The sequence below is a fragment of the Hemitrygon akajei genome, chromosome 10 (assembly GCF_048418815.1).
Source record: "Hemitrygon akajei chromosome 10, sHemAka1.3, whole genome shotgun sequence".
NCBI lineage: Eukaryota > Metazoa > Chordata > Chondrichthyes > Myliobatiformes > Dasyatidae > Hemitrygon > Hemitrygon akajei.
The window spans coordinates 66,070,723-66,095,857 of NC_133133.1; the positions used below are offsets into that span (position 1 = coordinate 66,070,723).

The 25,135-nt window shown below is 36.0% G+C and overlaps 1 protein-coding gene across 2 annotated transcripts; it reads left to right on the plus strand.

Moving 5' to 3' along the window:
- The first annotated feature begins 1,703 nt into the window (after positions 1 to 1,703).
- On the plus strand, positions 1,704 to 24,090 carry LOC140734452 (protocadherin-20-like). 2 transcript variants are annotated; one of them, XM_073058407.1, is made up of 2 exons: positions 1,704 to 1,823; positions 18,716 to 24,090. In XM_073058407.1, exons 1-2 carry the CDS (start codon positions 1,773 to 1,775, stop codon positions 21,296 to 21,298), a joined length of 2,634 nt encoding a protein of 877 aa, XP_072914508.1. In that variant the 5' UTR covers positions 1,704 to 1,772; the 3' UTR covers positions 21,299 to 24,090. The 2 variants fall into 2 exon arrangements, with proteins under 2 accessions (XP_072914508.1, XP_072914509.1); XM_073058408.1 differs by lacking the exon at positions 1,704 to 1,823 and adding an exon at positions 5,661 to 5,728.
- The last annotated feature ends 1,045 nt before the right edge of the window (positions 24,091 to 25,135 follow it).

Genomic DNA, 25,135 nt, shown 5'->3' on the forward strand with positions numbered 1-25,135 from the left:
TTCTAATTCTGATTCTGAATTATTGGAGGGCAATCAGATAGATGTTCTTTGATTAAATTAAGGCAGAACAAAAACGTTAAAGTTTTGAATAATGTGATTGACAACTACTTTGAAACAATTCCAATAGTTGAATGAAAAAGATAGAGAACAAAAAGGTAAGATAAATGAACATGCATTTCACACATTTTAAATCGATAAATAATATTAATATAGTAAATAACATTAATGTGGGAGTACCACAGTAACATAGCAGTTAGCATAATGCTGTTACACTGCCAGCAAACTTGGTATAACTTTGACACTGCCTGTAAGGAGTTTGTACATTCTCCCCGTGACTGCTTGGGTTTCCTCCGAGATGCATTTTCCCTCATTTAAAGACACACGGATTAGTAGGTTAATTGGTCACATGAGTGTAATGGGTGAAGCAGACTCATTGGACCAGAAGGACCTGATTCCATACTGTGCCTATAAATACAATACATCATCAACTTTTGCATCTGAAGGCTTACTAAAAATGTCTTGGACTTCATTCAGCTTCATATTTTCTACAATTTTCTTTAAAAATAGATAGCTATTTTGGATTGATGAATTCTATGTGTTTGCTGGACATTGATGAACAATTTGTGTTCCTTTGTAATTGAACAAATGTTGACCTCTTCCTGAAGTACATTTGCTTACTGCAAAGGATTTATTCTGTATGTTTACCATCTTGTTCGACCAGTTACTGGGCAACTTGGACAATGGTGAATTGCTGCTTCTCTTATCACTTTGCTTGCACATTAAAAATGAACTTTTAATCTCATCATCTACACTTGTATCGTATTGTCTACCAGCACTGCACTTCTTCTGTAACTGTAACACTATATTCTGCATTTGGTTACTGCTTTTCAATTATGATTCCTCATGTTTTGAAATAATCTGTTTGGATGGTTTACAAAACTAAGTTTTTCACTGTATCTTGGTGCATATAAAAATAATAAACCAATTCCAACTAATATATTTTCCAAGTTAATGTAAATTAGCTGCTAGATTGTATTATTGTTTAAAAAGTTTTCATCCTTTTTCAAATTCTGAATTTTTTTTAACATTTCACTTATTTTTTTCTTGACAGCTGTATCCGGATGTCTTTAATTTTGTTCAATAAACAATATACAACTCATAGTCCATGTTACGGTCAGGTTCACTGTGATTGAGCAATTTTTTTCTTAAATGACAAGCTGGAATGAAAGAAAGAAAGCAAATAACATGACTGTCCAGAAATTGCAATGTGGGATGCTGGCACCTTTCAACAATGTACTTGGAACAAACTTATAATCACCTCTCATGAAATAGTGCTGACAGAAACACTGACAAAGGCATTTTCATATTTGGTACCCTATGGCAGAATCCCAGTGTCTGTTTTGTGCACAAAATTCATTAGTTTACTACAGTAAATCTTTGATCAAGCATTGCAATACCACACAAATACTTTAGTGACTTGTTTCTCCCCACATACTACTTATGTTCAAATGATGTTTGAAAACTTTACTAATCTTTTAAAAGTTTAAGTGCAATGAATAATGAAGACAAACTGGATGGGGAGCTATTCTTGCCAGTTTCCTGAATTATGTGCCTCACATTTAAAAAAAAGGCTAAAACACTATTAGCCCCACCTACAGCTGCTAGCATCAAAAGCAGGAATTTCTGCTATACTGCAGCATTGACACTTTCAGACACTGCTGAAGTAAGCACACGGTTCCTTATTAGCAGACTAAATTCTGGTAGTTGGAAATATGGACCTAAAAAGTACCTTCTGTATGGATTTTACAGGATCTGTGCTTCAGGTAATTGTATTTGTTTTCTATTTTTCACTTGTCTTCAGGATTCATCTGTTTCTGATCACTTCAGGAAGTATGACAACAGTGCATTTGTAAAGCCTATTATAATTATATTAGTAATTGATTACCTGAGATTTTCTGGACTTAAGAGCTTAGCTTCATTGTATTTCATCAGCAGCACTGAAGTACAAACAATATATTGAATACGAGGAACTGGGCTGTGGAGATGTTATTTAACACTGATCAATTGTTAATTTGCTACATTTATATCTCAAATGTCAGCACACTCAATTGGATAAGTTTAGAAAAACAGAAAGAATGCACAGATATCTATTTTATATGTTAGCAGCAGCATTAAGATTTACAGTCTTTTATTTCCCATAAATTTACTAAGAATTAACTAAATGCAAATGTTCAGTTTACTGAAGTTGTTTAAATTTTACCAACAGGTTAGAATGATTAGTACTTTCACAGTATTAGTCACCTTTGAATTAAATACTTTAAAAGCCCTGAAGTTTCCGAATATGAATGTGTATTTTTAAGCCACTGTGGAGTATAGCATCAGTTGTACAACAAAATATATGAAAAAGAGATCCAATTGGGATCAAAATTTGAAGCAGTTAGCTAGTAGTCTCCAAACAAACAAATGTTCTTATCTAGTACTGTACAAATAACATGGGCAATTTTCAGAAGGAGGAAAAAGCTCAATGTCAACAAATGGCTTATTCCCCAAATCTTAAATGCCAGGTTAAATATATCATTCATTTTCAGTTGCAATTATTTTTCAGTGTTTTATTTCACATTTTCAACAATGAATCAGTTCACTAAATACTCACTTCATATTCACAATGTACACTAAAACGTTTTACAATGTTATATTTTCTCCAACAATTTACTTGCCAGGACTCTTGCAATGAAGTTACATTACTTACAATAAAACAAGATCCTGAAAAATGTTTAGCAGGTCAGGATTTTTTTTCAGTATTCAGGAAGTAATACTGTCATAAAGAAGTAAGCCATGACTAACCATTGAAATAAACTGGGGCCCAAGCTTTCCTTCCTATTTTATGATTTTATTAATGTCATTTTAGCAACAGGGATCAATACTATCTGCATGCAAATGTTCTACTTGCCTCCTGTTTTTAGAGATCAGACAACAAGCAAAATGATATCTATGCCACATAAAATCACTTACAAAACTTTCACAAATTAGTCGTGTAGATTAGAATCAAACAGCCTAGAATAATCCTTAAGAAAAACTTCTGGACATTCAAAGTTGGTTATTCTGTCATCTCACAATAGGTCATGGTGGACATATGTCAACACCATCTATTGGTGCCTATCATCATCCACTGATAATTGAGCAGACAAGAAATCCAGTTTCACATAGGTAGAATTCAGCGTGCAAATGACATGCAGTGGAACAACGTTCCAACCCAAATTCAAAATTTTCAACTAATGTGCATCTATTGTAATTGATGCCCCGTTTTTGGGAAGCAAACACGTATGTAGCTGAAGGTCATCGATATTGAACTTCAAAACAGAGATAGAAACAATTGGAAGTTTACAAAATTGTTTTGAAGACCTCCTGTGTCGCATGTTGGTTCATAAGGGAAATGTACATCTTGGTGAGAATGCTGACAGGGGTAAAGTAAAAAAAAAGATTGAAATAATTGAAATCAGATAACATCCATGGAGAGAAAAACAGATGTTTCACGTTGCTAATTTTTCATCATATATGCTGTGCCAACATATTGGGTGTTGCGTCTTGGGAAATCTTTGGGCATTAACTGTGTTAATTTCTGCTTCTTTAATGGAGACAAATAGAAATAATTACTTCAGTTTTCCACAGACTTTGCTTACTTTGATTATGATAACCTTATCAAGCAGTCATCTGGCCAATGAAAAATTGCCTTTAATTTTGACCTTGTAAAGATGCTTCTCAACTGTTCACTCCAAGAAGTCGAAAACAGGTTACAAGCAGCAGACCTTGCAACACAGTTGGTTATGTACTAAGTAGGGCTTCTGGTTATCTGATCTGAACAATCTGCCTAATTTAGTGATCTCACTATTAAAAGATTTTACATGTCTTGTGTATATGACCATGGTTCTAGAAATACGTTAGTTGCTGTAATGTGTAATCATTAATCTTATGTATTATGTTCTTTGTAATTTCAATCAAGTTTTAGCTTCAGTGTTTGTTCTCTATCTTTGTAACTTGTATTAGCAAGTGTCCTATGTTTAATTACTTCTGAATTCTGGCCTGGCAATGCATTTCTCTAAATCAATATCTAAGTTTGTAATGCCCCTGAAGTCAGAATCAGAATCAGGTTTAATATCACTGGCATATGTCATGAAATTTGTTAATTTAATGTCAATCGCACAAAGCAATACATGAAAATATAGGGAAAAATATGTATATCAATTACAGTATATAATATAATATTGTAACACACCACTGTTGTAACACATGGTTATTTGAGTTGCTGCTGCCTTTCTGTCAGTTTGAACTAGTTGGCCATATTCCTCCCATCTCTCTCATTAACAAGACATATTCACCCACAGAACTGCTGCTCACTGGATGTTTGTTGCTTTTTGCATCATTCTCTGTAAATTCTAGACACTGGTGTGTGTGAACATCCCAGGAGATTAGCAGTTTCTGAGAGACTCAAACCACCCCCTCTGGCACCAACAATCATTCCATGGTCAAAGTCAATTTGATCACATTTATTCCCCATTCTGATGTTTGGTCTGAACAATATCTGAACCTCTTGACCATGTCTACATGTTTTTATGCATTGAGTTGTTACCACATGATTGACTGATTAAACATTTGCATTAACAAGCAGGTGTACAGATGTAGCTAACAAAGTGGCCACTGAGTGTATGTAAGAAACTGTGTCCAGTTATGCCTTGTGTTTGGTTGGGTGAGGGTTCATTTATTATAATCATCTGTACCAAATCAAATAGTAACTCAGCTGGTGAAACAATTACAGTACAATGCAGTTCGAACAGATAAGTCTTAAAAAGTTCTCATGCATTCATTGGGCAGTGTTGGATTAGCAATGATGTGTGGACCAACAAGTCTTGGTTGTTACTTCATAGTGTAAAACTTCAATTGTTTCCAAGACCCAGCCCATGCTGAATACGTTGGAGAAGGGAAAATGTTCAACATGATCATCCAAGGATCAGTTAAAGCACTGGAGCTGATTATTCGGTGGGGTGAAGTTTGTGAATGCTCAAATCAGAAGCAGTAGCAAGGTTGGATTGGCTAGCAGAGAGGTGTAGTAATTGTAGACTAATAGATTAAAGTGGGGAAAGAGGCAATGTGGTTAGTGGATTGCTGAGCTATTGAAAACCGTGCAAGTAACAAAGGAAAGAGGAATTTCAGAGTTAGGAGGAGTGTTGTGAGAAGACACTTAGAGATTACTGGATCTCAAGAGAGTTAATTTATCATTCTCAGTATGAAGACCATGTTGTCTCATGAGAATTCAACAAGAGGAATGTCATCATATAGAACTAGGGTTACAGATCACAAGAATGATCGAAGGCAGAAAGCACATGGTTGGATTTCTGGATGATGCAATATGACTCAAAGTTGGGTATTTCCGGAAATATAGTTTTAATTGAATAAAACTGTGAATAATGTGCATTTCCATGTTTAACAGTACATTTTTTGAGTTAGTACTGAGTTGGTTCTATTTGATAACTTCAACGTAAATTAAAATTACTTAGATTGAAAGGTTATTTTCAAGACTGCAATACACAATTACAGAAATGCAAAAAAAATATATAATCTGTTTTATTCCCATTCTTGCTGAGTTACAGGGGCATTTCTACCTGGATAGAAATTTAGTGGGAAAGGACTCATTCTTGTATCTTCCTTGAGATATAAATGAAAGAGACATCAGGTGGGTTATGTCAACAATAAAGTATCTAACCAGCCTGAACACCTACCCTAATATCACTGGCATTATGCTTATTATTTGTCTGTTCCTGAGATACAGGTCTTAAATATAAATGTTTAACATTAAGAACAACAAAATGTAATGATATCAGCTGATCTATTACTTCCTGACCAACATTAAAGCCCACTTAACTATAGTTTCTATTTAAGACAATGATGAGACCAGGAAAAAAAACCCAAAGCTTGCAAGTCTTTAGAACTCAAAGGCAGCATAAGCAGAATTCTTTAATGTTTGAATAGCACAGGTGGATCGATTCCTGTTTAGCAGATGAAAGGCTACCGGGTAGACAGGAAGATGGAGTTGAAATTACAATGACATCAGGTATGCTCATACTAAATGGCAGAGCAAATTTAAGGGAGTGAGTAGCCTTCTCTTGTCCTCAAGTCACAAATGCATATGTATCACTACTGTTAAAAATCTAAATTGAAACATCCTCCTTGGATCGTTGTTTGTTACATTTACACATAAGCTGGTCCAGGGAATCTATGTAGCTTTACAACAAATTACAAACAGTATGTTTTTTTAAGTTACATTTAAAAAATTCCTACTCATAAATAAGTCAATAGTCAAGCCTGCAGCAAGTTTTTGTTGGCTGCTTGACAAGAGTTGTTGCATTCTAGAATCGCTGTTCAAGTCATAACTTGTCTAGATAATAATGGGTGAATGGTGCAACAGAAAAAGAACTCTGCATTTTAACAGAGGCCAAAACATTACATTTTACCTGGCCAATAGAGCTCTGTAACAATCATATGTAGTGGTTCCAGCCCCTTCTTGTAACCCACACCTGAACAATGCACTCAGTGGACTTCACAGTTTCAACGGTTGCAAGTGAAATTAATAGAAAAATGGCAGGCTAATTTTCTTCTTGTCTCCCTCCTCTTTCAAAGTAATGCTACTGCATTAGTAACTCGCTGAACAAGTCACAAGTGTTAATATCACCTTTCTATTATAGGCAAGTTCTGTTGAAATAATGGGTTTGTATATCTACTATATGTTCTCTGTGAAACAGAAGAACTGGAAATGGCTTTGTTTACCAAAATCATATGCAAATGGTATAATGAAGCTTTGCAAAGTAACCATATCTGATTTAATCAATCAGTTTTTAAGTGTGTAACAAACCTTTAATTCATGATAATAAGATATGCATACTTGTTAGGAAATGGCCACAAAATAGCTGTCAAAATTAAATGAATGGTTGACAATTTTTACCTCACTCCATGATTTCCTTTGGGTTGTAATCCTGCAAATTCATTTGGACACCTGTCAAATATTTCAGAGCCCTTGAACTATTCATGGTACTGTGCCGATTCAATTCTCCTGCACAGTAAACAGAGAAAATTGAAATGACAAACATTTGTGAGGTGTTGCTCACTCTCAATATATTACTCAGTCATTATGAAGCAAGATTAAAATCCAGCAGCTATTTTTGAAAGTTTGCAGTAAAGCAGGTTAGCAACAAAAAAGTTGCAATTTACAGCATACTTAAGTATAAAATCATTTCAAGAACTCTGTGAAGACAGAATTAGTCAAAACTGAAGATAAAACAGAAGCAAGAGCTTTAAAAAGAGAGGTGAAAGCTTGAGTGTTAACCTGTGGTTCAATGGAGAAAGGGACTTTACTGGAAAGGAAAGATTAGAGACGTACTCTCAAGAATTCCACACTTTATCATTGGAAGAAAGAGTGGGAATACAAATAATGCAAACCACAGGAATTGCAGTTTGCTTTAAAGTCCAATTTTACCTAAAAGTTGAATTGAAAAGCAAGAGAAAACCATAAGACATTGGGCACAATTTAGCCTTTCAGTCCATTGAGTCTGCTCCTCCATTCCATCATTGTTGATTTATAATCCTTCTCAACCTCATTCTCTTGCTTTCTGCGCATATCTTTTGGTGCCCAAACTAACTAGGAATCTATCAATGTCCACTTTAAATAAATCCACTGACGTGGCTTCCACAACCGTCTGTGGTAATGAGCGAAAATGAACCATCAGAAACACATGATGGACAGGAAATACAATCTGCCAATGCCTTACTCTTTAAACAAGATATATTTGCTACTTATAAAATAAGGATGATTTTTTCCTTTCATAAACTTCTTGTACAATATATTTTGAGAGTTTTCTGAATAAAGTCAAAACTGTGATGTCATCTAATCTAGATAGAAATCAATTGAAAAAAATGTGCAGAGTAAGAGTCCATGGTATGACAGGATAGATACTAGCATGGACAGAAGATTGGCTGACTGACAGGAGAAAAAGAATGAGAATAAAGGGGGCCTAATCTAGTTGTCTGTTATTGATTAATGTTGTTCTACAGGGGTCAGAATTGAAGTCTGCTTATTTTCACACTATGTGTATGTAGGCCTCCGTTAGTCTCAATAGACCATGGATTTGCACCTTGGAAAGTTTCCAGGGCGCAAGCCAGGGCAAGGTTTTTTTTTATGGAAGACAGGTAGTTGCCCAAACAGCAAGTCTCCCCTCTCCACACCACCAATGTTGTCCAAGGGAAGGGCATTAGGACCCATCCATCTTGGCACTGGTGTTGTCACAGATCAATGTGTGGTTAAGTGCCTTGCTCAAGGACACACATGCAAGCCTCAGCCAAGGCTCAATCTAACGACCTTCAGATATCTAGACCAATGCCTTAACCACTTGGCCATGCACCAGCACATTTATTTTCACACTATATATATCCATGTTCTGAATTATAGAATTGATGGCATTTTATCCAAGTTTGCTGACGATATGAAGATAGGTGGAGGGGCAGGTGGTGTTGAGGAAACAGGGAATCTGTAGAAGGAATTTGTTCCACCTGAGTGTGGTGAATCTGTGGAATTTATTGCCATTCATGGATGTAGATGCCAAGGCATTGAGTATATTTAAAGTGGAGATTGGTAATTTCTTGATTCTTGATTATTATTTCATGTTATCAAAGGTTACAGGGAGAAGGCAAGAGAATGGGGTTGAGAGTGATAATAAATCAGCTATGATGGAATGGTGAACCAAAACTGATGGGCTGAATGGCCTAACTCTGCTCCCATGTCTTCTGGTTTTATGAAACCATACTTGATTGCCTAGCATTTTTTTCCAGTGAATTTGACAGTCTAAATGCCTAGCACAGTTTTCCACCCAAGAAATCAGTAAATGTCAAGCAAGTTTCCAAAATAAATACATGGCAAAAAAAAAAAAAAAATGGCAGACAGTAGGAGATCAGGCTTGGTTAGAAGCATGAGACAGGAGGAGACAGGAAAGGTTGAGTGGTAGAGGTGGAACAGAAGTGTGTATGAGGTTGTAGGGTATTGTCACTTGTGGGAATTAAGAGAATCAGAAGATTCAGGTCAATTGGAAATAATTTAGCACCACACAAATTTATAAATTTTGACATAATAAAGAAAATACACAGATCAAAATTGGATTTTCAAATGGACCAATATTTAATAACCAGCATTCACCTGTGACCTCCCATGTGTTTCATCAAACAGCCCACAAATACCCGACTGTAACAAGATTTCAGAAACTGACAAGCTTCTACAAGGCCAGGTCACAGAGGGGAAGGACTCCATCATTTTTAGTTAATTAAAAAGGTCGCAAATACCACTCCTCAGGTTCTGACTAAGATGCACCATTCTGACAACATTCTTGTTAATGCTTTTATCCTCTTTCGTCTTCAGAATAGTTACATCTTTTGTTTTACTCAAGATAATCTTCCTCTACCCAATCCAATTCAGTTTTGTAATATTCATCATCTCTCATTCAAGGTAGCAGTTCTGCTCCTTCTGGTCTAATTGGTAGCGTATTCACCCCACCACCCTTGCCCCACATTCCACAAGCTGACAATTTTCCTCTTCCTTTTGTACAGGCACACTCACCTGCAGTCTCTTCTTTTAACAAAAATTTCAAACTTCCAGTCCTTCATTCAAACTATCACTTTTAACTTCATCCCATTTCTTCCATGAACCAGCACTCCCAGTTTTCCTCAATTTCCCTATCAAATTTCCCCTAGCATCTACATTTTCTGATATTTATTTTCCATTCCCTTTGATGAACTTGTTATTTTTTCTACTTCTCACTGTTCGCTACTAGTTTGCCATTTCACTTCTCTAGTTATTCTTTGATGTTAGCTACATCAAGGCTTTCTTCCTTTAAGTGATCCAACCATGACTTACAATAATTTAGAGATAATATAAAGGTCAAACACTAAAGTTTATTGGAGCATCTCAAGAATTCAGCAAAGAAGGACCAAGAATTGAAAAGGTGAATATGAGAGCAATCTCTTGAATCTCCGACCAGTTTACAGAGGTACAGGTATATGACATTAATACCTTCTCTCAATATAAAAATAGGATAAGCAATAGTTCACATGGATTCCTTACAAAATCTCTCATAAGAATTTGTATTTCAGAATAAAGTAATGGCAGAGAAATTAAACAAACAATTTGTACCAAATTATCATTATTTAATGAATATGCTTAAACCTTGGGAGAAAAACAGGTCTTGAGTTAATGACAAGCTGAATGAAATGAATGCAAGTCAGACTAAATAACACTGAAAAACAATAAATCTCCAGAATTTAATAAGAGGTGACTATGGTAACAAGAGACAATGACTAGTTATTCCCTTCCATAAAGTGTTTTCATTCAACAGAAGATAACAAATACAACCCCACTATGAAAGTGGAAAATTAACAGGGAACTACATACCAGTTTGCCTATGATCAGTAGGAGGGAAGTACTAGAGTCCATTATTAGAACACTATTATTTGATTGGACAGATTTGACGTAGAATTATGAAAGGAAAATCTAAATTGGAGCTTTTTTAAAGGTGAAGAGCTCAGATGGAATGAGTGATGTTGTATATTTAATCTTTAGAAGCATTCAGATAAAGAATTATTATAGAAAAAAAAGTGGATGTAGAACTATAGATAAAGTGCTAGGGATCCAGTTCTTTCCCAGTGTACATGGTGAATAATCTCTTTTCAGGTTTCCAGATATCAATGGTAACCAATGTTTCAATGACAAACTCCGCCATCTTCATCAGGCATCCAGAGATGAGTTTATTCGTCAGATAGAGAAGTCAGATAAGTCACTTCCATGTGAGAGGCTGCAACCAATGGATTATCACAGAGCTCATACCAAGGTTCATCACTGCCTTGGATGGGAGAACCAAGCATTATATAAGTATCCCCATAGTATATATAAATATGAGAATAATGTGTACAGAGAGTGTATTGAGGATGCCAGGCTCTTGGTCTCAAATTAAGGAGAGATTGGATAAGCTGCAATTGTTTTCTGTGGAGCAAAGGAGTGGCCTTATAAAATTAAAAGAGGCACAGATAACGTGGATGGTTACAGTCTTTTTTCCAGTTCAAGGGAATGTAGAACTAAAAGACATATATGAAGAGAGAAAGGGAAAAGACTTAAAGTAAACAGAAAGGGTAAGCTTTTTTATTTACCTTGAGGGTAGTGGATATGTGGACTAAACTGCCAGATTAATATTTAGATACATAAACAGTATCTATCTATCTATATCTATATTTATTTATCTCCTCCCCACAAACAGTCCTTCTAAGTGAGGCAACACTTCACCTTCAAATCTGCTGGGGTCCTCTATTATGTTTGGTGTTCCCAATGCAGCCTCCTCCACAATGGTGAAACGATGTATGAATTGGGGGACCAGTTCATCAGTCACCATGCTCCAGCTACCAAAATAGGAACTTCCCAGTGGGCAAACATTTTAATCCTGATTCCCATTCCTGTTCCGACATGTCAGTCCATGGCCTCCTCTTGTGCCATGATGAGGTCACTCTGAAGCTGCAAGGACAATATGTTATCTTTCATCTAGCTAGGATCCAACCTGATGACCTAAACATCAATTTCTCCTTCTCCCTCTCACCTCTTCTTTCATTCCCCATTCTGGCCTCTTACTTCTTTTCAAATATCTGTCACTTCTCCTTGGGTCCCCTCCTCCTTCCCTTTCTCCTGAAGTCCATTCTTCTTTCCTATCAGATTCCTTTCTTTCCTGCCGTTTACTTTTTTCCCAGCTGGCTTCAACCATGACCTTCTAGGTTGCCTCCTTCCCTTCCCACCACCCTTTTATTCTGGCATCTTCCCTTTTCTTTTCTAGTCCTGAAGAAGGGTATCGGCCCAAAACATTAACTGTTTATTCCTGTCCATGGATACTGCCTGACCTGCTGAGTAACTCCAGCATTTTGTTGTGAAGTTTTAGAGATGGCACAATTACAATGTTCACAATACATCTAGACAGCTATATGGGTAGAAAATGCTTGGAGGCAATAGGGGAAAATGCAGGCAATTGGATTAACTCAGGCAACGACCTTAATTCATTTATGGGAGATTGCCTTCACAGGCTGAGCCAGGATTACTTGCCTGTCCTTGTTGCCCTTTAGAAAGTGGTGGTGAGCTGCCTTTGTTGATATGTCCACAATTCTGTTGGGGAGAGAACTCCAGGATGTTGACCCTGATTGTAAGAATTGTATATTTTCCAACAAGAAAATATTAGATAGACTGGCCATCTAATCTTTGGACTTTAGAAGAATGAGATAGGGTGTCATGGAATTGTACTAAACTCATGATAGTTCAGACTCAAGGATGAAGTTTTAGGAAAATATAGCATTGGAATGGAGCAATTCCTTTGTTGTCCTTTGATGGAACTACAGAACAGAACTAATTGCGAAGTCTTAATTCCTACCAGTTTCTGGTTTCCATCAAAAGGTAAATTGGTTTATCATTGACACATGTACCAAGATACAGTGAACAATGTTGTTTTGTATGCCATCCATCTTTACAACAGCACCTTGAGGTAGCACAAGGGGAAACAATAATCCAAAATAAAGTGTTACAGTTACAGAGAAAGTGCAGTGCAGGCAGACAATAGGATGTAAGGCCATAATGACGTAGATTGTGAGGTCAATAATCCATCCTATTATACCTGGGGACCATTCAACAGGAGCAGGCAGTCTCTCTTTTGCTGAGTATTTTCATGCCCCATTTAAACTTACCTAATGTACAAGTATCTTCTTATATTATTTTCATGAATTGGCTATGACATCAGATTGCAAGTTTGAGGTAAGTCCTTATAGATCTCCACCAGCTAGAACCTTGGTACAGAGATATGGCATATGTTGAATCAATTTCTAGGCAATTAACATATAATTTGTCTGGTCTACCCCAGCTAAGAAAAAGTCTTACACCTTAAGGCAAGTCATTTGATGCAAGGAGATCAGAGGTCTGGTGTGTCATTTCCTTACCAATTACTTTTGCCAGACATCATTGAATAAATATTTGCAAAATAGTTATCTAAGGAGTATTCAGTCACTCTGAGATCATTTATCACACAGATATTTACTCCTGAAAGCATCAAGGAGGATACTAACATGAATGATTTATGAAGTAGTCTTGCATCAGAACTATATTCTGAAATATTAAAACTATACTTTCAATTATTCAGTATGCCAAATTTTTGTGTTCAATCTTAAACTGAAATCATTAAGGATGAGATGAATTTCTTGTATTCATATAAATGACTTCACAATACACAGTATAGAACCCTAGTTCATTCCAAGGTATAAAAATACAGAACTGCTTACTACTGAGAAAGAAAAACAGACTGAGGTTTTCAATGTGTCACAAGACATTGATAATATTAACTAGATAAACAGTATTGCTTGTACAGATACTTGTCCTGGTTGATGCAGGAGAGGATTAATGATGATTGTCCCACAAATCATCATCAGTGCTCAGCTGCAATGCACAAGCTGATGAGAAACACACTATCACTTAGTCTTCAAAATCAGTCACTCTTTTAATTAATAATACATTTACTCAAATGCATGCTTGCATTTGAGGTCCAGATATTTTAACATTTTAAATACTACAACAAATCAACCTATCAATTTAACAAGTTTAGAATACAGTTGTATACATCTCTGGAATAAAATTAATTAAGAGGCAGGATTCAATCCACCGAAAATGCTTGCAAATACACATATTTTGAAGCTGAATTCTTAATCATCAAATTCAAGTTATTCAGGTCTCCCCTTACAATCTGCAAAATAAAATGTTCATGACCCGGTGGTCCCACTCTATATCACAATCCTCCATGACAAGACTCTGGAAGGCATAAACCTTTTTCTCTTGCCTCTGAAGCTATCAGAAGCACTGAAATTCAGTATTTTCCCCAAAGTGCCTTGATCTATGTGAGGAAAAGGGTGTTTGAAGATCAAGGCTTCAAACGTGGCATAAAGCAAAAAGCAAATAAACCTTATACTCGTTGTATGTGTAGAATATAAGCTTTGCATTGCAGACTGTTCTCTATCAATGCTCCCATACCCATAATATGGGGGCTGCCATTTCATTATTTCTTATGAAGGATGATAAACATGCATAAAGTTCACAATGTGGTCTCACCAATGTCAAAGTTCAATAGTGTAAAATTTAAAGGAAATTTTATTATCGAAGTACATATATGTCACCATATAAAAACCCTGAGATTCATTTTCTTATGGGCATAAACTGAAAATCTTAATGGTAGCTATAACAGGGTCAATGAAAGATCAACCACAGTGCCTAAGACAACAAACTGTGTAAGTGTAAATATAAATAAATAGCAATAAACAATTAGAACAAGAGATAACAAGATAAAGAAACCTTAAAGTGAGATCATTGGTTGTGGGAACGTGTCAATGGATGCATGTGAGTGTAATTCAAGAGCCTGATGGTTGAGAGGTAGTAACTATTCTTAAACCTGGTGGTGTGAGTCCTGAGGCTCTTGTACCTTCTACCCAATAGCAGCAGCGAGAAAAGAACATGGCCTGGGTGGTGGGGAATTCTGATGATGGATGTATTTTGTAATTACATTTAAGATACTAGTTTCCCTCCTACTCATTTGTTGAACTTATATCATAAAGCCAACCTGAGGGATATCTGTTCCTTGAACAGCATTGCTACCCAATCTCTCATTATTTTTTTTCCTGTTTTGTGCACTAAGGCACAATTTTCCACATGAATTTGCTTTGTTCTAACTCATTCATTTGTCTATATTCCCTTGTACCGTTTACGAGCTTCTCCTTACTCATTCCTACTTACTTGATCCCCTTGACCAAACTGCTGGTATGGGTTCATCTCAACTTTTCATATTGGAGAGATTATAACCTTCCTTTGGGGAAAGAAGTAGTTACTCCTAAATATCTTTTTCTGATTTCTTGTTCATGAACTCCCATTGCTGGATTTCAGTTCTTCTCTTCTCAAGAAGTGCAAAACTTGGTTACTATTCATCCCAAATTCTCATTCTTAGTTATTACACCATTTCAAACTGCTTTTCAAGAGCAATGTTACCCAGCCTGTTTTATCATTTCCTGATAGGTATAAACTGCATTTTTAGTATCTGTATTAATCTTTTTGCATTCTCTCTGAAACACACATCTTTTTCATTATATGACAACCACATACACTTAGCATTAAGATCGTTAAAAACATTTAATTTGAGCTGTATCTCCAGATTCAAAAGGAATGCAAAAATTATTTTAACTTCACTACTGTGCAGTTTTATCTTATTAGAAAAAAATTGCATGCTTGATTTGTTTTTTTATGGCGTTATTAAGCTGTCTTTCGATTTAGTGATTTGTACACTTGGATCACTTTGTTGCCTTTAACTACAAAAGAATTAATACATCAATAAAGTTCATCCATATATTTTATAGTAAAATGATAAAATCTCAAAATGCAAAAGATATTACACAACTGCATTATTTTTTTTTTCACTGTTACCATCCCATAAGATCATTCCACAGATCTTTCGGATCATAAAACCATAAAACACAGGGACAGAATTATGCCATTCGGTCCATCAAGTTTGCTTGTCTGCTTGCAGGTACACTTGATCAGCAACAAAATTCTTTGCTCTCAAGCCAATAGCAGGCCTATTGCAATCACAATAAATTGATAGTTCCTTTTCAGTCTGGAGATACAACTCAGAGTTAAGTTTTTTTTTAAATGTTCTTATTGACCTGCTTTGCAAGTTTTAATGTTCTGTGAATTTTTAATCCTGGATTTTTTTTTCTCCTGCACTTTATTTAAATTCTGTTTTCTAAATGACATGTGGACCTCATTTAATTTACCAAAATTGTAAAATCAGATCATTTATGAGCTAGATAAATCTATATTCTGCAAAACCATTGCTGTATTTTGTGGTGAATTTGTCACTAACTGATGCCATACACAGGAGAAAGGAATTTTAGAGTTCTCAGGCCCAGGACATCATTGCAAGGGTAGTGATCAGATAGTACTCTGGTAGTACACCAGAGCAGATCAGAAAGGAAAAAGTAGAGAAAAATTCATTTTTTTAATCAATGACCTATTGCATGTTTCTCAAAATGTATGATTTTTGTCCAATTTATTACTCTAAGCTTCATTCTGCTTGTGTAATTCTCAACTATAATAATATTAAACCATACCATAATCACAATTGTCAGGACATACCCCTCCTTTTATGTACTAGAGATCCGCTCCGGTATATCCTAAATTACATGAATCAGCTTCAGCCAACTGAGGAACTCATCTGCTTGAAGAAGCTTTCAGTCAAACCGGTGCCCAAGAAGAACGTGGAAACCCGCCTTAATGAACATTATCCAATATCTCTTACATCCACCATGATACAGTGCTTTGAGAGGTTGATAATGAAGCACCATCAGCACAGGTACACTACCAGGCTGTGTGCTTAGCTCTCTGCTCTGCTTGCTTTATACGTATGATTGTGTGGCTAAGTACAGCTCCCATGCCGTACATACTGTAAGTCTGCTGATGACACCACTGCTGTTGGCCAAATAAAAAGGTGGTGATGAATCGGCATATAGGAGGGAGAATGAAAATCTGGTTCAGTTGTGCCACAACAACTAACTTGCACAGAACATCGGTAAAACCAAAAAGCTGATTATCAAATATCTAGAGCCATTCTTCATTAGGGGATCAGAGATGGAGAGGATAGGTTCCTTGGTGTTACCATATCAGAGGATCTGTCCTGGCACCAACATGTAGATGCCATAACAAAGAAGGCGCAGTAGCACCTCTATTTTGTTAGGTGTTTGCAAGGTTCAGTATGTCACCTAAAACTATAGATGCACATGCAGAGTATCCTGACTGGTTGCAACGTGGCCAGGTACAGAAGCACCAATACCCAGGAATGGAAAAGCCTACAGAAAGTGGCGGATACAGCCCAATCCATCAGAGACAAAGCTTACCCCTCCATTGAAGAGATTTAAAAGGAGCACTGGCTCAAGAAAGTAGCATCTATCATAAAGGACCCCCGCCATCCAGGCCATGCTCTTTTCTTACAACAGTCAGGAGGTACAGAAGGTTTAAGTGTCACATCAGCAGGTTCAGGAACAGATATTAACCTACAACCATCAGCTCCTTCACTGGTATGGATAACTTAACTCAACACAGCTCTGATCTGATTCCACAGCCTACAGACTCACTTTCAAGGACTCTATAACTCATGTTCTCAGTATTTTTGTATTTGTACTATTTCCCGTCTTTTGCACATCATTTTTTCTCTCTGTTTTTATCAGTATTTTGTTATTTTTCTGTGAATGGCTGCAAGAAAATGAATCACAAGGTTGTACTGTATATGGGGACACAGAGTATATGCATTTTGATAATAAATTGACTTTGTATTTGATTTTGACTTTTTGTAAGCCTTCTACACAAGGGAGTCATGTACACATAGTAGATTACATCCCCTTGCATCTTTTACTGAGATATCTTACTAAATGATGGTTACATCAATTAAGATCCAACTTAACAATTGTTCTTTCTTAAAAATGATTTTTTTTCTATTATTAGGTGTTTTGGACTATTAGTATTGGCATAATTAACATTCTTTCACCTCATTTTTACACCTATGTAGATTCTATTTCTGTCTTATAAATTACCAGTATTTTTTCTCTATTGCCATCAATATCTTTCCTTTTCTATGTTTTGCAAATGCCTTATATACAACACCCTTTAGTTTAAGCTTTGATCATTCAGAAGGCATTTTAAATTCCTTAATTCGCTCTCCAATTAAAGAAAATTGCATTTGAATCTACACTATCAATTCTTTTCAGTCATGCCTTTCAATGAAATCATTGCTCAATCTTCTATACCCTTGTGAGTATTGGCTCACCAATTCCAACTTCTCCTGTTTGAACCAACAACTCTAGTAAGTATTGATTTCAATGTCTGCAAATTAATTACGTGTTTCCTTCAGTACCAAAGTCTAAGTTGGATGCAATGTTCACACTATCTCACCAAAGTCCCACATAAATGCAATTTTTGTAATTGTAACAAAATATGACCTATATTGTTTATATTTTTTATACGTGGAACACTTTTATGCACTAGCACTCCCTACATATTTCCCAGTTTATCACAAATCCAAGTGTGTCCTGTTTGCTACTCTTATTTTTAAACTTATTTTTTCTCTTTTACCTTTGTGACCCATTTCCTAGCTTCTGATTTGTTTGTTTGCCCATCTGTATGTGTCCTCTTCATAGCATATTCTCCCACCTGGTTTTGTATTATCAAAAAATATGGGTGCAGTATATTGCATCTTGCCCATTCACTCAGGCCAGTAATACAGACTGTAATGTTATTTGAATTGTCTGCTCTTTGAAGGTGGTAACTAGTGAAATAATCCGGTAAGGAAACCTTGTCATCATTTAACCTTTGGTTAAATGGATGCTCATACTATCTGAAGTAACATTGATTTTTTTTAAATATAAAATTCACAACCAAAAGAAGCTGCAAAAACAAAACAGTAAGTTTTTTTGTATCAAATAAATATCAATATCAGTATCATATTTAAAATCAAATATGGAGAATTCACATTAAAGATATACTGTCAAAACATAAAGTAACTGTTCTTTTGTTTTACAGAAATGTATCTGCATTCTTTTGATCTTGTTATTCCACAAGATGCCAAGCTACCTGTGCACAGAATATGAATACAAAGTACAAGAGAATGAGGATGAAGGAGTATTCATTGGAAATATAGCTAATGATATAGTTTTAGCAATGAATACGGAATGTGATTCACTGGATTATAAGTTCATGAAGGAAATGGAATATGTCATGCTGAAGAATGGGAGTGGGGAGCTGTATACAACAAAGCAGAGAATCGACAGGGAAGCATTATGCCCTGTTGAGTTCCATGGTACTCCCTGTACCCAAGAAGTTAATGTAATTATACTATGTGCCAACCAATATCTGAAAATGGTGAAGGTTAAGATAGTCATTTTGGATGTCAATGATAATGCACCACATTTTGAAGAAGACGTAATGGAGCTCTCTATTCCAGAGGATGCAGCTATAGGCACATCATTCGGAATAGATTACTTTGCCACTGACAAAGATGCCGGGATAAATGGCATTCAAAATTATTACCTTGAAAGCAGCCAAAATGTATTTGGTTTGAAAGATGGTGAAGCACCATCCATTGTTGTTCTGCAGCCACTAGATAGGGAGATAAAGAATCTGTATGAGTTGAAACTTATGGCAGTAGATGGTGGCACTCCTCCCTTATCTGGATCGGCCACACTTCTGATCAACATCCAAGACATCAATGACAACTGCCCTGTTTTTAATGCATCAGAGTTTGTAGTTCAGGTGCCTGAAAATATGTCTTCCAACAGCATGGTGACACAGCTTCATGCCGTTGATGCAGATTTAGGACCCAATGCTGAAATCACCTATTCCTATGGCAACCGTGTGCAGGATACATCCAAGAAACTATTTAACTTGGACAGTGCCACTGGAATTATCACATTTTCTGGAAATAAAAGCCCAGAGAAGCACCCTGAACATAAACTCACTATCTTAGCCAATGGTCCAGGATGTGCCCCGGCCATCGTTCAGATTACAGTGATCATCATTCATGGTAGCAAGTATAATCCAAAGGTGGAAATCAGCTACATCGCTAACCAGGCAAATGGTGTGATTTTCTTAAAGGAAACAGCACCTGAAAACACACCAATTGCTCTGCTGGAGGTAACTGACCCTGACCATTATCTAAAAGGTTCACTCTACATCAATGGCAATGTTCCCTTCTATCTAAAACCATATGAGAAGTCGGGGAATAAACACTTGGTTGTCACTTCAGAGCAGTTAGATTATGAGCTTGAGAACCAGTATGAAATCATTGTTAAGGCGGAAGATCCCCGAAACATTCATCAGCTAGCAATCCGTGTTCAGATTACTGATGAAAATGACAACTCTCCACAATTTCATCAAAGTTCATTTGAAACCTCGATCGAAGAAAACAATGTACCAGGAGCTTTATTGCTGAAGGTTTTTGCAACTGATGCAGACAGTGGTCAAAATGGAAAAGTTGCTTACCTGCTGGGATCTGATGCTCCAAACATCTTTTCAATTGAACAGTTTACTGGGATTTTAACTGTGTCCACTTCTTTGGATAGAGAGAAACAGGAATTGTATACATTTACTGTTTCGGCTATTGATCATGGAACCCCTCCGAGAAGGAAGAGTACAATTGTAATCATTCACATTTTAGACCAAAATGATAATGTACCCTCTTTCCTCACTAATGACTATACTTTCTTTATACCAGAAAACTTCCCGAAACATGGAGTAATTGGAATTATCAATGTAACAGATTTGGATGCAGGTCTTAATGGTCATGTTACTGTATCTATCCTGAATGGGAGTAATAATTTTTTAATGCACAACACCAGAGGAACTTTACACTGTAATTCTTCAGTGGACAGAGAGAAAAATACCATGCACGTGTTCTGGATTGAGGCCATTGACAGTGGACAACCATCCCTCTCTGCAACAGCAAAAATAACAGTGTTTGTCCTGGATATAAATGATAATCCTCCCGTTGTATTACTTCCTCAATCCAATGCATCCTGGCTTTTTGTGCCCCCTAACACACCCCAAGGAGCCTCTGTGGCTGAGATTTATGCTGTTGACTATGACACTGGTATTAATGCTGTCATGACATATAATATCATTGGAAGAAATGGCCCAGCCCCTCACATATTTGGAATTAATACAGCTACAGGAAATATTACATTGCAGGAAAAATTATTGCATAAAGACTATGGCTTATATCAACTACTGGTTAAAGTCAGCGACCTTGGGCAACCGCAACCACTCTATTCCACGATAATGGTCAATTTGTTTGTCAATGAGACCGTGAGCAACAAAAGTTACTTGGAGGCTTTGTTACACAGCCAAGCTGTTTTCACAGAAGAGAAACAGTCAGAACCAAATCCATGCCCCTTATTGCAGACATTGGACTTTCCCTGCTCACCTCCTGTTATTCCTATTGCAGTCGCAATGATCGTTGTCTCTGTTATTTTCCTTACTATTGCTCTTTATATGCTTCTGAGCATAAGAAAGAAAAGCAAAAGAAAAGAACTTTACAAAGATGCCCAAATACCATTAAAAATAAACCTTGACTACTATACGAAAGACTGGAACGATGCACAATTATAATGCAGAATAGCTTGTTTAAAAAATACAGGACTGATCGCAATACTTTAACCAATGGCTATTTAGATGGAATTAAAATACACCTTGTCAAGAACCATTCTTATTTTTCAGAAACAAATATATAGATATATATATATATATTTATAATCTTGTCTCCATCAAGTTGTGTGATAACAAACACTTTGCAAAGAGTGAATAAATACTAGTGAGAATTTTGGCTGAAAAAATGCACACTGATAATTTGAAGTTGAAAATAAAACATATACCTATATAGGTCCTTCAATAAAAGGGAAATGAGGAACTCAATACAAAAATTTACAATCAGCATAGATAGTTGAAAAACTAAATTAATTAGCCTTATTGTGAAATATAAACAGACAATGGGAGAAAAGCTTTTAATATTCTTCAACTTTACATTAATTCTTAGCATGACACCAAAAGAAAAAGATCTATTAGAAATCATAAATTACATAACACTGCTAATTTTGCATTAACTTCAAATCTTCTAATTCTTTAGTTCGCTCAGGAACAGTTGAATTTTTAGTAATTTGAAATTTCAAATTATGATTGATTCAAAATATGAATTGTGTTTTTCAATGTTTAAAGTTGTTTGCTTTATCTCCAAATTATGACAAACAGGGAAAATTTGAAAGCCAAGTTGGCTTCACCTCACAAGAACAGCTTTTGCTCCCCATTCCAAATGACTGAGCCAGTGTCACTGGCTGGCCTCCCAGACAAAGAACATGATGATAGATATTATAATGAAACTTGGGTTTGTGATTCCCAGGAAGTGCATCAATAGGGATCCATGAGAGATTTAACTTCTATAAAAAATGGACTTAGGAACTTTAAAGATTTTCTTTAAAACACATGTGCCCATTTTTCTACACAGCAATTCCTAATTCAGGTGGAAAAGGCAACGATGGACACAGATAAGTACATCAGGACCGTTGTACCTCAACCGGTTACAGAGGTGGATGCTTAGAGAGGGATCTGCATATATTATGCAATTAGTGCTGATAAAATCTACAGGAAACTAAATGCCATGGGCATAGGTTCCTAAAAACACATCCCATTTGGAATTTTGCAGTATATTGATCCCCTACATTTAATCTCGTCCAGTTGTAGAGTGCAAAGAGGTACCGTACGTAAGTCACAATTAATAACATCACATCTGTACTCCTCTCACTCCACTCAAAACATAGGTGCCCTTATACTTATCTTGGTCAGTGGCTAATTGTATTAAGTTTCTGAACATTGATCTGTATTAAATGTTTGGTATATACAGGATCTTACACACTGGCCCATGTTGGCAGCTCACTATGTAGACAACTTCACACTCTTACCTGTGGCAGACATTGTCTCCATCAAATTGTGTGTGCAAGAACCCATGTTTAATACACAATTTATAATCAGTCCCTGCACATTCAACTGTGTCATCCTTTCCACATTTTTAAGATATCTGTAGATATTTAAACAGCCATACTTCCTTTAGTATTCAAATCTACTCTGAGTGTGCAAGAGAAATGGGATTGTGCAGACATGCAATTGCCATTTGACTCTGCAATGAAAACTCTGCTAGATCAGGTCAGGTTATGGAACCTCATGTTTGTAACTTGTAAGGAAGAATGCAGCCCAGGAGTATTATTTCCTTCATGGCATCTATGCCAAAACACAGCACTAAAAATGGTTTGATGCATGCTGAGTCTTTGCTGTAGTCAATCTTTACTTTTACTGTATGTAAAATGATTACATTGGTCCTGGATTGATTTGGTGTGCATTAGCAAAAGTACTTCACCACACCACCAGCCACATCATACCTAAGAAAGTATTTTTGGAGTCTGGTTTAAGCAGCATGGTAACTAAGCTGCCTTCACACTCAAGATGAAAACTTATGGTTCAAATCAGAATATAAATGAATTCTCTAACATTAAGTTTAAGTGTTAGAGCAAAACATATCATTTGGAGAAAGATGCAATCTTTCCAGCAAAATCAAGTTTATATGAAGTAGGCCTCTGAGAAATAGAGATCAAGTCTAGTTTATGATTGCTATATTCCATGAACCAGAGGGAATTTGCATAACAATCAGGCTAAGAGACTCACCTCAATCAAACCAGAGATATGAATACTTCTGTAAGTCTTCTTGCCACTTTCAACAGCTCTCATCATAACAGTTAGTCCAGTAGATGCCAGTGAACAAATATCTGTGCTTTAGTAAAATTATGACTAGTTTTTGTTCAGCCAACAATAATTAAATTTTAATACTTCCTCAATTTTAATGCTAAATATGGGACGTCCATGACTCGGCAAATCATTGAGAGCTAATGTTGAATCATGAAGTTCCTGATGTAGATATTATAAATACAGAATAAAGAATGGTGGAACGATTTTAATGCTAGCATGTTCATTAATTTTATATTCAAGTGCCTTCTGGAATTTGTAATTTCAAGACAGTTGGTACCGATTCAAATATCAGACACTAAAAGGTAGCAATTCCTGAATGATAGGTGGGCAAACTGTGAGCTGGATCCATGAGAATTCATTATACACATCACTATAGTCAAGTATATGTATTTACAAGGTAGCCATTCTACTGTCAGCAAGAAAGTAAGTTTAACTTCATAACATAGCACCATAAAAAAGTCTGAAATTCCAGTTTCTAGGTTGGGTATATCATGAGTGAGAACAAAGATAACAAAGGATTTCAACTTTCGAGTTCTGAGATATGCACTACAGAGAATGATAAAGTTTGTAAATTTCTGCATATATTTTGCATGGAATATGATTTGTGTTTTGCGATGAATAAATTTTCAGCTGTTCTATTGCTTGAGTCTCAAGTTAATATGAAATGTTAACCATTTAGATTACATCTATGGAAGGAGAAACAGTTAATGTTTCAGGTCAAGCACTTACATTAGGTGGGAGTTTTCATAGATGAAGCTCCATTTGTTAGTTTTTCCATCATTTTCTGTTTATATCTCTGCATTCTACTAAGTAAGGTCAGGGGGAACCAAGGCTCATTGACTGCTTATTCTGGTGCTGGAATATTAAAGGCATGTTCCAGAACAGAAGAGTGGTAACCAAAGAGGAAAATGGATACAAAATTATCCAACCTAAAGTAGAATATGAAGATGAAAAAGCATATAAATGTAATCACTCAGCTGAGGTGAAAATACTGTACAGCAAATTCTTTCACTTCAACCACAGTATAAAAACGCGAATGATGGAGGATACAGAAGCATCACAATATATTCACTTTTTGCCTCACCCAAATTCCTACAAAATTGACTGAAAATCAAACATACAAGACAAGGAAAAAAAATACTAGGAAATGCAATTCAACTTACCCAAAGTGATCAAAATTAATTTCATAAATTTAATTAGTAGTATTTAGTGTCCAACTTTATTCTTCATTCCAAACAGATCCAAGTGTTATTTAAATGAACCCAAGATTTTTTTAAAATAATATTTTAGAGGGTAACAAACAACACCCGTGCCTTCTTCCACCTATACTATAGAAGGCAAGTAGTAAATCCCCACTGTAAGTTATCTCACTGATTTTTAGCTTGCAAAAACTTTTTTCGTGCTTTTTTCCACTATGTCAAGTGCCATAGCCAAGCTGCAGAAATCCTAATGAATTACTTGACATCACTGATAAGCTTTTTGATGTCTGCAAGTAGCATCACAGATTAAGGTGATCATTTTTGAATTCAACAAGTATATTAACTTCAGTGAAAAATAAGTTATCTTAAATTCATTTTATAATTCAATCAAAAACTTTCTGCTTTTGGAAGCAGCTTTTCATTTTCTCTAAATAAAAACATTTTGAAGATTTTACCC